The sequence below is a fragment of the Plasmodium fragile genome, assembly GCF_000956335.1.
Source record: "Plasmodium fragile strain nilgiri unplaced genomic scaffold supercont1.72, whole genome shotgun sequence".
NCBI lineage: Eukaryota > Apicomplexa > Aconoidasida > Haemosporida > Plasmodiidae > Plasmodium > Plasmodium fragile.
Window position 1 is genome coordinate 95,726 of NW_012192652.1, and position 13,873 is coordinate 109,598.

A 13,873-nucleotide genomic window follows, 5' to 3' on the forward strand; every position below is an offset into this window, starting at 1 on the left:
CCTGCGCATGAGTATACCATTTGTTTTTACTCAAGTGTAGAAGTCATTCCACAGTTGTTCCTCATTTGCTTTTGTTGTTTTTTTTTTGTTTCCTTTTGTGCAACTTTGTTTTGTTGTTCCTTTTCCCCATGCACACATCAAAAAAACAAAAGAGTAATTGCGTATTCGCTTTTAACCTTTCTGGCCTAACTGTAATGTGGTAACTTTTTCTTACGTACAGTCGACGCACGCTTCAGAACTTGTGTGCGCAACTGCAACTACCACTTTGTGGCTCTTCATTTAGAAAATGGTATTAATTTAATATGATCGGTGACACAGTTTAAAAGGAAATTGCGGGCGGAGTTACTTGTTCCAAATGGGAGCCCAAAGGCACATTCGCAGATTTTGCGAGGGGATGGATGCTGTTCCGCCGCAGTTGGCATAACTCAACAAAAAAAACAGGAGACAAACATATATAAACATGTACAAAATAAAACACATGAACATTTGAAGAAGTCCCAAGGAAATTTGATAACCCTTAAGACACAAATACTCATGAGGGATATGTAAAAATATCGATTTATCGTTACAACGGGGGGTAAATAAAATAATAACATTGTCTGCGTTTCTTTTTTTTTAACGTTCCAAGGAATTATACTTTAAAAAATTGGACTCCTTCCCTCCGCTGCCCCGAGTAAAGGCCAACCGCAGCTTCTCCCGCTTATCATACAATAAGGCTGAAGTCAAAACAACAGCAGATAGCATGATCGATTTCTTAAATTTGTTGTTCACATATGGCTTATAATTAAATTTAAAAATGGACATAGAAGAATTATCAGATGACAATTTTTTGTTTATTTTTATATATTTCTCATTATATTTTTGCTGCTTCAATTTGTCTTCGTCTGATAATTTGTAGCTGGACAGTTTGGCTACAAAAGGCCCAACGTCATCTCCGTTTTCCATCAGGATCTAATCACAGAGAGGGAGAAGGGAAAAAAAAAAAAAAAAAAAAAACAGGTGTATATGAAATTTGGCACTCCCAATTGCGGCTTTGCAACTGCGAATTATTACACAAGCACTCATTGCTCTGAAAAAGACTCCACTCAAAAGTTCTTTTCAAAGACATGCATCTTCTCACCCACGCGCAACTGCACTTGCACAATACTGCACGGGGTAATATGACACACATTCGAGACTTCCATCCTAACCTTGTGCGTGTCGTCACAGTAGGGAAACTTCGCTGACTGCCAACAACGGCATATCCGGATAACCTTTTCCTTTTCATGTTCCGAGGGGCAACTTTCTATCAACTGGATTTTATAACACACAAAGGGGAGGGGGAAGACCAGTTAAGATGCGAAATGGCGAATGCGCAGAAAAGAACAGCGGTACAGTATTAACAATTTTGGATATACAACACACCGCTCTGACAAGCATTCGCTAAAAGATCGCTACACGCCCATCTAAGGGCATACTTACATGGGTATACTGCGGAAACCGGTTTGTGTTGAAGTTTATTTTGTTGATATACTCCAGAGGATCTTTCATTTTGTCCTTCAGAGTACATCTGCGGAGAGCAACTAAAACAATGGGGACAACGCAAAAGTAAAACTTTTGCTAAATTGCTTTATTTTGTGCAAGTGTTGTTCATTCCTATTAAGTTTGCTCTCCCTTTTGTGATTAAACTTAGAATATCACAAAAGAGAAATTAACCTTAGGGGAAATTTAACGAACACGTGAAGATCGAAAAAAGGGTTTTCAACAAAATCGGAAGGAGATGCTATTAAGGCTTCCCAATAAATGGAGCAATGGTAAAAATGTGAACGAACGAAACAGGGTCACCTCAAATCTCGCAAAATAAATTAATAACCGTTGTGCAACCGGGTCATTTAAGCGCGCCGTGAAAAAAGAAAAAACATGCATACATATTATATATATCACTTTTGGCAACGCATTTTATGGCGTCGTTTTACCCCCGCAATTGATGAGTGCTTTAAATTTTCGTCTGCGTTAGTTAATGTTTAGGCTGAACCATTTGTTCCCTTTAGCCTCGGTAAGAAAGCAAAGTAACACGCAGTAGCTTTCGGCCTAAAAATAATAAGCCATTAACACATAACGTGTGAAATGTTGCATGTGGTGCTATTATCCTTGTGTAATTTTCTCCACTCCTTCATCCAAATTAACACCCCACGATGGTCTCACCAAACAGTTCGCTTAACCCTAATGGGCCATTGTCGAAAATGTGTTAAACGATCCCATTTGTTCTTTATGCTAAAGAATTCATCATTTCACTGTTACAAGGAATAAATGGATTAATTTAAACGCACTTAGTGGTGTTTTGAGAAATATGACACCCTTACAACCCGCTATAATATTTTCCTTCCTTTTTCACCAGCTCCATTTATGGGACACAAAAGGAAAGTTATAAAGTGTGGGAGGGCATAGCCATGTGTCACCATTCACCATGCACATAAGAACACACAAGATAAAAGGATCGTCTACAAATCCCCCTAGGGGCTTACCAACACGGTACTTCTCCATTTAAACAAAATGTTACTGTGCGTGTGTGTGAACTCACGTACATACGTTGCATGAAAATTGCAGCTTTGCTATCACATTGCGGAGGATACGTCCCCACGGATGGTAAAGGCGCTTTCTTAATCGGACACCGTAAAAAAAAAAAAACGAAAAATGATAAGCTCTCCACTTCACACCTTTGCCATGTCTACAAGTGTGCATCGTCCAACTTTACCAAAAATTTGAACAAGGCAAACATTTTTAATACCATAAAGAACGTCTGGAATTTTTTTCGCAAACATCTTTTCTCATCACTACTAACAAAATGAACATATTTTTAAACGCTATTCCCTAGCGAAAGTAATATATGTTTAAACAAAGGTTGAATTCAAAAAGGGGAGAGTGAATTATTGTACTCAAAAAAAAAAATAAAATAAACATGTACATGTACACACATAATACTGTACACATTTTAACTTAAAAATGTCTGGAGTATAAATAAAGGGTAAAATGTTAACGGGGTGGGCACAAGAAACGGGAAAAACAAAAAACAAAAACAAACTTTTTTTTTTTTTTTCCTCTTAGCTGTAATAAAACTTCTGTATAGATTATAGACACATATCTGTAGACAAATATGCCTCTTCGCGTGACGAATTACATTAACAAGGGGATAAAACTTATTATGTTTTACACGCAAACTGTTTTTGGCACACCCGCATTGGTTTTATACTCCGTGGTATAAATGGGTTTCACAAATGCAATCACATGTGCTGATCCCGCGCCCGGTTTAACTTCATATTACGAAAATTTCCCTGGTTGGATTCTTTGTAATTCCTGAAGAGAGGATAAAGGGAAAGAGTGCAAGTGAAATATGGTCAATGTGCAAGGAGTGGGATATTATTATTTTTTTTTTCACATTCGCATCGTTTGAGATGTCCATTTTGCCTTTATATATATATATATTATTCCCAATTTTGTGCCACAAATGTTTTTGCCGCTCTGTGTCCTACATGTCTTTGAAGTCCCCCTGGGGAGCATTCTGGTTGGCGTAGCCGATGCTCAAGTTGGGATGCACGCCAAAGGCGCCAGCGTGCATCCTCTTGTCCTTGTCGTTCTTTTGCAAGCCTTTGTTTTTCCTAAAGGAGTAATCATTCCTATAGTTGTCCTTCATGACCTGCCACTTGTCTTTGAATCCTACATACTTGGTACTCCCATCAGGGTTATACATATATTCATGTCTCTTAAAGGACAAATTTTCCGGAACTGGGTAATTGTTCTCATAACAGAAATCGTAAAATTCTTCAAAAATAGAATTCAATAATTCTACAATCAACTCCGTAGCTTTTTTATAGCCTATTGGATCGTCTGATGAAACAGACACATGCATGCGCTCCACAATCGGAGCTTCATTAAATGGCTTCCCCTTTATCTCAATGGATACAGAGTTATTAGTTTGTTCATTTATGTAAGATATGTTGGAGTTATTTTTTCCTAAAATTTTTTTCATTACATCAAATTCTGCGGGGAAACCAAATATGTCAATTAGTTCAATTCGACTTAACCGCTTCGCAGCATAGGGGTTGTTATCGCCGTGCTCCCCTTTGTTCATGTGAACTTGGTTGAACTGGCTACCACCGTTGTTGTAAGTGGGGTGGTTATTCATTTTATTCTTCACTTGGTTTTTCCCTGGCATGGGGTTTGAATTCACGTTCTCATTTGTAATCATATGTCCACCCATGTTCACATTTGTTGTCACATTTGCACCCATATTTACATTCGCAGTCGCACTTAATCCTGCGTCGTCGCTCAAGTTGGGTGCCGTGGTATTACCCACGGTGCCCTCCGGCTGCAGCAAGTTCGCCAGCTTCTTCAGCATGTTGACTGTGTTGTCGCCATCCTCATTGGAACCTGGTTTCTGCTGCACCGATGCAGGGTCGTTGGCCGAAAAGGGAAGAAATTGTTCCACAGTTTTTCCCTCATTCAGTATAATACACCTAATCGTGCCAATGTCTGTAATGGTAAGACCGTTTATGTCTTTTCTCACTTGCTGAATCATATTTTTGTCATTAAAAGTAATTTGCGCAGCTGCTTTATCATTTAGTATTCTTATATTTTGTGCTCCATTGTAATGAGCAAATAACGTTCTCAAATCGTTTTCGTCAAATACGAATGCATTTTGTGGGTTGTCAATGTATAAACCTAAAGAATAGTTGTTATTATTTATGCTATTTGAATTGTTGTGCGTATTGCTATTTGGTGGGTTATGTTGTTGTGCATTGTTGTTCATGTTCATTTTTCCTATGTCGTTGTGTCCATTGTTTCTTTGATAAGCTAAATCTCGAATACCCCCCGGCATGTTGCTGTTTGGAGTCACCATTCTGTTTTGTTCATTCGAACCCATAGGGTTCATTTGTTGCTTCACAGCTTGGTGGTTGTTCATGCTGGTTGTAGCAACTTTCCAGTTAAGAACGACCGACACGCAAGGGGTGCACACACAAACTTTTGCATAAATACACTTTTGCGTGTATACCGATTTATACTATCCTGTAGCTACGCTTGATGTGGTCATTTGTGAACCTCACTGGGTTGGCAAATGTTCCACTTTTCTTATTCTATGGTAAAGATGCCGTGTGAACAAGCCGACCCTAAAGAGGCTTTTCTCCTTTGTGCTTCTTTAAAGATAGACTACTTAAAACGGTTTCGCGCATTCACTCGAGCAGATATATGTGTGTACAAAATATGTCCACATATAAACACCTACCCCGGTGTGTTTTTGTCCCTACTGTTCTAACCTAAATTTTCAACGACTCATTTATTCCGGCGTCAATTTCCACCCAGCTGTTGTCCCTACAAACTCTGCTATTTTGTAAAAGCTCCAAGGACACGACTCCTGTTAGGATGCCCTTTGTATATCCCCTTGACTATTTTCCACGTGGGGGAATGGTATGTATGTTCGCGCGAGTAACTTTGCTATTTTTGTTCACCCCCTTTCGTGTACATTCAATTTGAATTAATTGAGAATTCGAGGGGTCGTAAGGAGTTTTCTCTGCAGCCATGCCTTTCTAATAGGTACATGGCTGAAAACACCAATGTAGCATACGTATATGTGACAATAATTCCAACTGAAGGGTCTCTATACACACACCTTTTTGTATAGCACGGGGAAGGAAGTTATGTTAAAAGGGCACATAACGGTGTAAATGAAACATTCTCCTTAACCCTACGTATAAATTTTTATATTGTAACCCCGTCAATACTGCTCTCTTTGGCGCAACAAATGCACTAAGGAGGGGCACTGCGGTATGGTACTACACATATGCATATATACTTGCGCCGTGCTTCCTCGCCCTCTACACATTTCGAACTCCATATTCGCGCCTTATTGACGAATAATACACATCCTTACGGCGCTTAAATTGAAGGAATACTTTTTTTTTTTTTTTTTTTTTTATTCGCCCCTTTCGTGAAAACAGCGTACTGACCGTTTTATTCCCTACTGGAAAAGAATTTCAAGGGCATTAAATCCTTTCAAGAAAAACTTATTACCTAGGGTAAGTATAAACATATGTACAAATGCGAAGGACTACTATCCACGCACTTGAGATGCCGACCCCTGCTTGTATTTGCAGCCTAATAATTTAACATTATCGTCAACTGGGTTGTTCATGTCCTAACTCGAAAGGGCCGTACAATTATGCGCGCGGCGATGGCTTAAATGTTGTTCATCCGTATTATAGTTCAAGCGTGAGCATTTGCGGAAAAGCGAACATACTATTCTTGGTGCGCGGGTACGCCTACCCCAGGCCATTGGTATGTAAATATGTATAAATACGCATAAAATGTTTTTAAATACATATAAATATGTACGTACAAATACGCATAAGAATGTATATGGGTACACGCGTATGCGCGTGCAGGCACGTACAATTTGTGCGGCGCTGTGAAGGAAAGATGACGTAACGCGACAGGGGGAGAAAGTCCAACGGCCAAAATGAACATTCACCGAGTGGCCAAAAATGGGAAAAAAGTGGGAAAAAAATAAAACAACGGCAAACAAAAATACATAAATCGAATTAAAAACAATAAAAAAGAAAAACGTCACCATATATATGTACAACGCATAGCTTAACGGAGCCGCCATTAAAAATGGTAAGTGCGAGTAAAAAAAGAAAAGCTGAACAAATTTTAAAAGATGAACCGCGGAATGCATGGAACAAAGCCACAAATTCCTTCTCCCGTGGGAAAACTGGAGACGGGAATTTTTTCATCACAGAGGATGCCAATGAATGGAACGCTAGTAGAAAGCAGAAAATGGCATGTGCATAAACGCCTGTTCCCTTAACGTATTACGGTTATGTATGGATTATTTCTGTATACACTGAACCGCGCGAATAATTTAAACGCCCGCTTAACACCACTCCTCCTCTAAGCTGTATTTTCCATGAAAGGGGAAAAGTTCATCCCCGAGTAGCAACACAAAAAAAGGATTGACGCATGCACAAACTGAAAGCGTTTAACGGGAAGCCCTTTTATATTTAAAACTTCACCCCGTTTCGACGCGGTCCTATATTTTTTTACCGCATGCCACACTGCGTACGATAATGTACATATTAACATAAATTAATACAACTGCGTTCTGTATGTGTGGGTGACCCCCTCGTTTGCCATTTCGTCACAAATATGTGTACACTGCGCAAGGGGCGAGACAATTTCATCACACCCTAATTTATACCCTCCATAAGGTTCTACATATATGACCATCTTGGCATCCCGCACAACACGCCAAAAAGTGTCTCCGCTGGGAACCCCAATTGGACAGCCACTTAAAAAGTTCGAAAATAAATTAACCTTCAACAAAAGCGTTGCACTGTGTTATATGTTCATATTTAAAAAGTATAAAACAATTGACCATTCAAATTATAAGTATTGGTCCGGGTGAATTTTTTTAAATTTTAAAATGATACATATCATTATTAATAAAGGTGTAATAATGAGCATAATGTGTGTATGCAGCACAGAAGGGGAGGAAAGTGAAACAGATGGATGTGCACACATTCCTTAGGACATACACATAAGATACATCCTACAACACATGCGCACATGTGTCATATGGTACAGAGCTTACACGTTCGTGGGGGAAGTGTAAAGGAATAAATATATACATATATGCACATCTATATGTACGTGCATATGGGTAAAGATGCATGTATAGGTATGCACACATATATTCATATATAATAGATAACCCCCTCCCCCTGTGAGGCACTCATAGAGCACAGCTATGGGCAACTTCCTGGCCTGGGAAGGGAGGGGTTCAGTACACAACAATGCAATGGCATAAAATGATAAACGCTCGTCGTTACTTATCATTTGTTATGCACACAGCACCGAGTTCGCGTTGGTACACTCGTGCGTGCACATTTGCACACGTACACGTGTATATATACATATGCCTACACATACACAGAGATGTATTTGTGCGTGTGAATATTGCGAGCCGCCGAAAAAGGGGAAACGCGTTTTTGTTAAAAAAAAAAAAGAAAAGAAAATTTTATTCAAAAAAATGGAAACAATGTGTGCATTAAAGGCAGAGAAAGGGGTGATAAAAACAGTCATTAAAAGGGGTGCATATTTGAGGGGGAGACCTGCTAAGGTGTGCTATATAATATGATACGACATTCTGAGATGTGCTAAGGTAGACAGAATTATACACGGGGCCTACACTATAATACGATGCCAAACTGGGCGTCAAAATACGGAGTCTTCTCCACTGTCCCTATTCCACATTTATACACTCGTCATCCACGTCGATGGCTGAAAAGCTTGGTACGTCTTCCTTCATTAATCCTCTCAACTGGGAAACACGCAAAGGAAAAAAAAAAATAAATAAAATAATAAAAAAAAAACCAAATACGTGTTTACCGTTTTTTTATTTAAAATTGCAACGATGATGCTCCAGCAGAAAATGCACACGTTGAACCAAACACTGGGAAAGTGCTCATGTCTATTTACCTTTATAAGTTTGTTATCTTCTGCCAGCTTAGCTCTCTGCAGCGCTTCCTGTCGGTCGGCCTCGTATAGCTCATCTTGGTTGGTCGAAAATTCCTAAAAGGTGAAAAGGGGGGAAGAAATGTTATTGGTGGTAAAGCCATTCTTACGCGCGTGAATTGTACAGCGGTGTCCGGACATAAAAAAGGGTGCAAATTATCCACAAAAGCGACCCACGCGGTGCCCACCTTTAATGAAATCAGCAAATCCCTGACGAAAGACCTAAACGCCGAGGGGGACTCTACGCAAAAATTAAACAAGTCCACCGAAAATGTCTCAATCTGCTTCTGGTTCAAATTCTCAAAGGACTGTGTCAGGAACGCCTGCACGTGCTTCACTATATGTGCTTTGGTAATCTCTGCATCCGGAAGGTTCACCACCTCGAACTCTAGAAGGCGTAGCATGTTCATAAGGATAATCGTCTGGTAATGGAAACCTGACTTGTGAAACGAATCAGTTAACGTTTTAAAAACTTCGTTCAAAATTATATAGTAAAAAGCTTTACAAAATTCTTCCAAGTATTCCTTTTTCTTTATAATAATGTTATGTAAAAACTGGTGCGTTATCCTCAACCCATGGTCCGCAACTGAGGGATGCTCATGCTTAATTGCCCACAAAAGGGACTGAATGAATGTATTGAATATTTCCGAATCTAGGGTAAACAAATAATCAAAACAATGTCTGACGCAGGCATCTAAAAAGTGGTAAAATTTTTCCCGATGTTCTGGATAGGATGAGAAATCATTTTTTATCATGTCAATGGTTGGTAATAACACGTAGTTTAAAACCGTGGGTAAAATTGGACAAGTAACATTTTCAATTTTTTTAAAAACTGTAGAGAGGAGAGAAAACACTTCAGCATCTTTTATGTATGGATTACTATCTCGATAATCTACCAAAATGGTTTCTAGCAAAACGTTTAGTATATTACTGGTCATTTGAAAATTAATTTGCTTGGCTTCTTCCACTGTTGGGAGATGTACATCCATCGATTCGTCAATTTCATTTTTCATTTTTTTCTGTTCCCTTTTTAACAACTCCGCTTCTAATTCCTGTATGTTGTAGCAACTCCTCTCAATGGTAGTTTCTATCAGGTGTAAAAATTCTCTCTTCATTAAAAATAAATTTCTAAATTGAGCATGTTTTATGCGTTTCGTCCCATTCGTTTCCACTTCCAAATTTATAAACTTGCTATACACCTGATAAATTTTTAAAAAATCAAGAAAAACTAAATTTAATTGCTCATAGTAAAAGTAGGACAGCGCGTAAGCCAATCTGCAGTTAACCCTCACAAAGGTGATAATCAGTTTGGAGTTCTCATAGGTGCACAGATGCTCCAAATTCTTCATGTCATTAATCGCATTCCCATTAGCCCCGTTGTTGTTTAAAAGGTTGGGATCATTCATATCTTTAATTCCGTTATTCGCATAAATTAACGAATTCCACAAATTCATCAATTTGCTCATTAAAATTTTTATACTCTCCTGCTTCTCCTCATACGGAAAACACGAAATGACATGTGCAATGGCTTCATAAAGTAACAAGTTCAATTTTTCTGGCAATTTATGCATTATATTATTGTGAAATTTAATGAACGTACTAAAAAAAGACTCACTATTATCATTGGTATGGTTATTCTTGGCTATAACATTTTTGCATTGCTTGCAAATTTTCAAAATGGTTTCCGCTGCCATGTCCTGTACCTTTTCATTCTCTGCAAACTCGAACAACTTTTTCATCACCGTTTTTAGAAACCTCCAGTGGAGCTTCAAAAATCGATGGTACTGACTCACAATGTACATAACGCAAGAGGCCAAAATGGCTCTATTTTCTTCTCCATTTTTAACCTCTATCATGTGTAAATATATCCTCAATATGTACATTAAGAAGTCTTGTTCCTTTTTGAGAGTCATACACATGGAGATGGAACCCACTGCGTAACTGATTCGATTGGTCTTGGTGCTATTCCAGACTTCATTTTTGTTAGTATTCTTTAGAGACTTCTCCGATTCTTTATTTAACAACTCCACAATCAGTTCCATGGTTTTTTCAGAACCCAAGTAGGTTAGATATACAAGGGTCGTCTTCATCGTGTTGTACAAGGCAATTTCTGTGGTGTCCGGTTCAAAATCACGGACCACTTCCCCCGTTTCGTTATCATACGAAATGTAAATTTCTTGTGGCTTCGCCATTTTCTCAATGACGGTCTTCCTTATATCATTCAGAATAAATTCGTATAGCTTAATCCTCGGGCACATTTTTTTGATATCCCCTGGGGTTAAATCAATTTTATCCAATATAGAAGAATATTCATTAATGTTGATGATCATACCTCTCCCTCCGCTAATAGCATTGTTTCCGACGAGGCTCGAGTTGTAATTCATCGTGGCGAAGCTATACGCCTTCCTATTGCCTAGAGAGGATGTCTCCATATTCATAGACATGTTCATGGCAGATGTACCCAGTGGATTCTTCAAGTCATTCGAGGAACTCGGTGCACCTGGTGCATTTGCACCGGCCTTACCTTTCAAATTATGCTCTTGCTCTAACCTCGTGATCAATTCCCTAATGAGTTGTTCCGTGAAGACATTATAATAATCAATGATGATAAGGAAAACTTCCTCCATGTTGCTATTGGCTAGCATATTTAAAAATTTGAAAACGATGTTCACATCATTCGTGTTGTTATTCTTTTCGACAATCTTCTCTCTGTAATTGCGCAAAAAGCTTGTGATACATATGCTCAGTTGTAAGAAGTATTGTTCCCAGAATATTTTTAACTCTGGAGGAATATTCTTCATTTCATTGGCATTTGGCAACAACTTAATTTTGGAGACCAACTTTGACCACAAGTTGATAAACACGTTATCAAAATAAATAATATTTTTCTCGTCAATTTTTAGCATCACTATTTCTTGTATACATTTTACACATTCAATTTTATATGAAATGTCATCCCAGAAGTGGTCAAACAGGAGGTCAATAATTTGTATATTGGTATCATTAAATTTGTACTTATCAAATATATATGTTAATGGGATCCATTTAAAAAAGTTCGACAAACAGTTTAACGTTTGCTTAATTAGTGACGTATTTGTACTCCTCTTGTTGTATACATTCGCTTCCAAAATGTACAAACATAAATTGTACACTTCTTGGAATTGGCTAGCATATTCGTTTCTTAATTTTTCTTTTTTTTTTTGTACTAATGTTTCATTTCCAAATTCGAACACCTCTTCACTTAACATGTTTAACAACTTCATGTTATTTTCACATACATTCTGATTTAGCTTTGCTGAATTTACAATATCTGGAATGAAACTCGACCACGAATCGGGCCACTCCTTCTTTACGATCTGGATTAGCGTCTCGTCCAATTTGTTTAGCAAATGTCTATCAACTCCTACTGTCGTTCCCTCTGTCGATAAGGTTATTGTGTAACACGCTATGAAATTCTTCATGCCTCCTCTTTCATCTGCAGGCAATATATTCCATTTGTTGTTTATACACTCTTCTAATATTTGGAGGCCATAAAACTTCGTATTCACATTTTCGCTGTGTTCCAAAATGATAGAGACGGATCTCCATGAATTGTCTAACATCTTAAATTGGTTCAACAGATTCTGTGCAAAGTCCCGTCTGTTCTTGTCCTTTGTATCTAACAGAGCCTCTACTACATTGTCCAGTAGCTTCAATTTCTCGGCGTCGAACGGCTGATTTTTGTCTAACAGCGACAGCGGATTAAAAGATTCATTTTCCATTTTTATTATTTATCTTTTTTTTTTTTTTTTTCTTGTCTCGGTGATGTTGGATCGGCCTTGGTCTGCTTCTGCTTCGCCAGTGTCACCTTGTGGTGATTTCCTGGACGTGTCTTGCTTTATATATGTTACGCTCCGCGTCTACACGTCTCCACCTGCAGTATCGCTTCCTTACAATACTTTGTTCCTTCCCCCGGAGTCACACCTCAGTTTTTTCTCTCTTCGTTTTTTTTAAAAATAGAAATAACACGTCAACAATATGGAGGAAGTGGGCGAGGGGGATAAATATGAGGACAATCCTATTATAACAGGTGGCCTGGGAGTGGGTGCGAACATGAAGTTCCTTTCTGGTCGTCCTTTATATGCACTTCTAGGACGTGCCTTTTTACAATTCTTCCCTCGCTTAAACAATGCCCTTATTGTATAAACGAACACAAAGCGGGCACATTGGTCACACGCATTTATATACACGTGCAAGTGATTGTCGTTATCCAAGGGCACGTTTCTCTAACAATTTTTTAAAAGGGCCTCTCCCGTGTTCTTGTGCAGTTGGCCCAAAGTGTGTTGTGATGACAACGTGCAGGGGAGGAGGCGCGAAATGATGAAGAGCGTACTTTCACAAATAAGTGAGAAGGACCTTACTCATGCCCACACGACAAGGCTCGCCGTGATAAACGGTTCGTACAATTACTCCAGCGGGAGATGCTTTATAACGTACAAAGGCACATACAAAACAAGGAATCCCCGGATTTTCTTCAACACTTTGAGTTTGTTATTTCCAGTTCACATATGTGGGGTGGGCCTCCATGTGCACATGAACACAAGGGGGTACTTATAATAATGTATTACTTTACGCGCGCGTTTTCTGTATAAGGCATTTATACATCCGCTACGCCGTGGAGAAGGAGTACGTCCGTACAAGCATAATGCAAACAAGCGCTTGTGAGGGCTTTTCCCCCAATATACGGCTTAACTCAGTGATGGTTTCCCCAGTTCTGGCCTTTGTAATACATCCTTGCGCAGCTCATACATTCGTACACTCTCCCCATATGATTTCACAAAGGGGGGGTGCGTGCTGAGGGGAATTTTCCGCTTAGATAATCGTGAAACCCTTTTTCCAAAAAAGATATGTGCGTGTATATGCTGATATTTCACGATTATAAATATTTACATGTAAAAAGGGGGGGGGCTCAAAACTGACGAATGAACGGTCATGCTTACACGTCAGGTGTTTACATATACATTTCCCTCTCTGCACTGAGTAGGAATTCTCAAGGGGAAAAATTAATTACATAAAAAAAAGGTTGGCTTCAGGAAAGCTCATTTGTGTTAGCGCATACGCGTTCGTATTCTTGTACACTTTAATAATGCGCTCTTTTGTGTTACTTAAATTTCCTACTTTATATTTCGACAAAATGTGCTTTAAAAAAAAAAAAAAGAAAGAAAAAGGAAAAGGAAAAACAGTATGCCTTTTAAAAATGGCGTGAAAAATGAAAGAGGGTCCATACACAGAGGCAAAAAAGGAAAAAAACTGGAACAGGGGGTAAAAAAAAAAAAAAAATAGGTAC

The 13,873-nt window shown here is 38.7% G+C and overlaps 4 protein-coding genes across 4 annotated transcripts; 1 reads left to right on the top strand and 3 right to left on the bottom strand.

Moving 5' to 3' along the window:
• Window positions 1-615: 615 nt before the first annotated feature.
• AK88_04706 (uncharacterized protein) lies at window positions 616-1,530 on the bottom strand (the record flags this gene model as incomplete). The annotated part of the gene is made up of 2 exons (XM_012482314.1): window positions 616-951; window positions 1,462-1,530. The coding sequence occupies 2 exons, from the start codon at window positions 1,528-1,530 to the stop codon at window positions 616-618; spliced, it is 405 nt and encodes a 134-aa protein (XP_012337737.1).
• Window positions 1,531-3,260: 1,730 nt separating this feature from the next.
• Window positions 3,261-4,939, bottom strand: AK88_04707 (uncharacterized protein; the record flags this gene model as incomplete). Its single annotated transcript, XM_012482315.1, has 2 exons — window positions 3,261-3,333; window positions 3,510-4,939. 2 exons carry the CDS (start codon window positions 4,937-4,939, stop codon window positions 3,261-3,263), a joined length of 1,503 nt encoding a protein of 500 aa, XP_012337738.1.
• Window positions 4,940-6,645: 1,706 nt separating this feature from the next.
• AK88_04708 (uncharacterized protein) lies at window positions 6,646-7,438 on the top strand (the record flags this gene model as incomplete). The annotated part of the gene is made up of 2 exons (XM_012482316.1): window positions 6,646-6,796; window positions 7,290-7,438. The coding sequence occupies 2 exons, from the start codon at window positions 6,646-6,648 to the stop codon at window positions 7,436-7,438; spliced, it is 300 nt and encodes a 99-aa protein (XP_012337739.1).
• Window positions 7,439-8,275: 837 nt separating this feature from the next.
• AK88_04709 (uncharacterized protein) lies at window positions 8,276-12,308 on the bottom strand (the record flags this gene model as incomplete). Its single annotated transcript, XM_012482317.1, has 3 exons — window positions 8,276-8,353; window positions 8,512-8,604; window positions 8,736-12,308. 3 exons carry the CDS (start codon window positions 12,306-12,308, stop codon window positions 8,276-8,278), a joined length of 3,744 nt encoding a protein of 1,247 aa, XP_012337740.1.
• Between the last annotated feature and the right edge of the window lie 1,565 nt (window positions 12,309-13,873).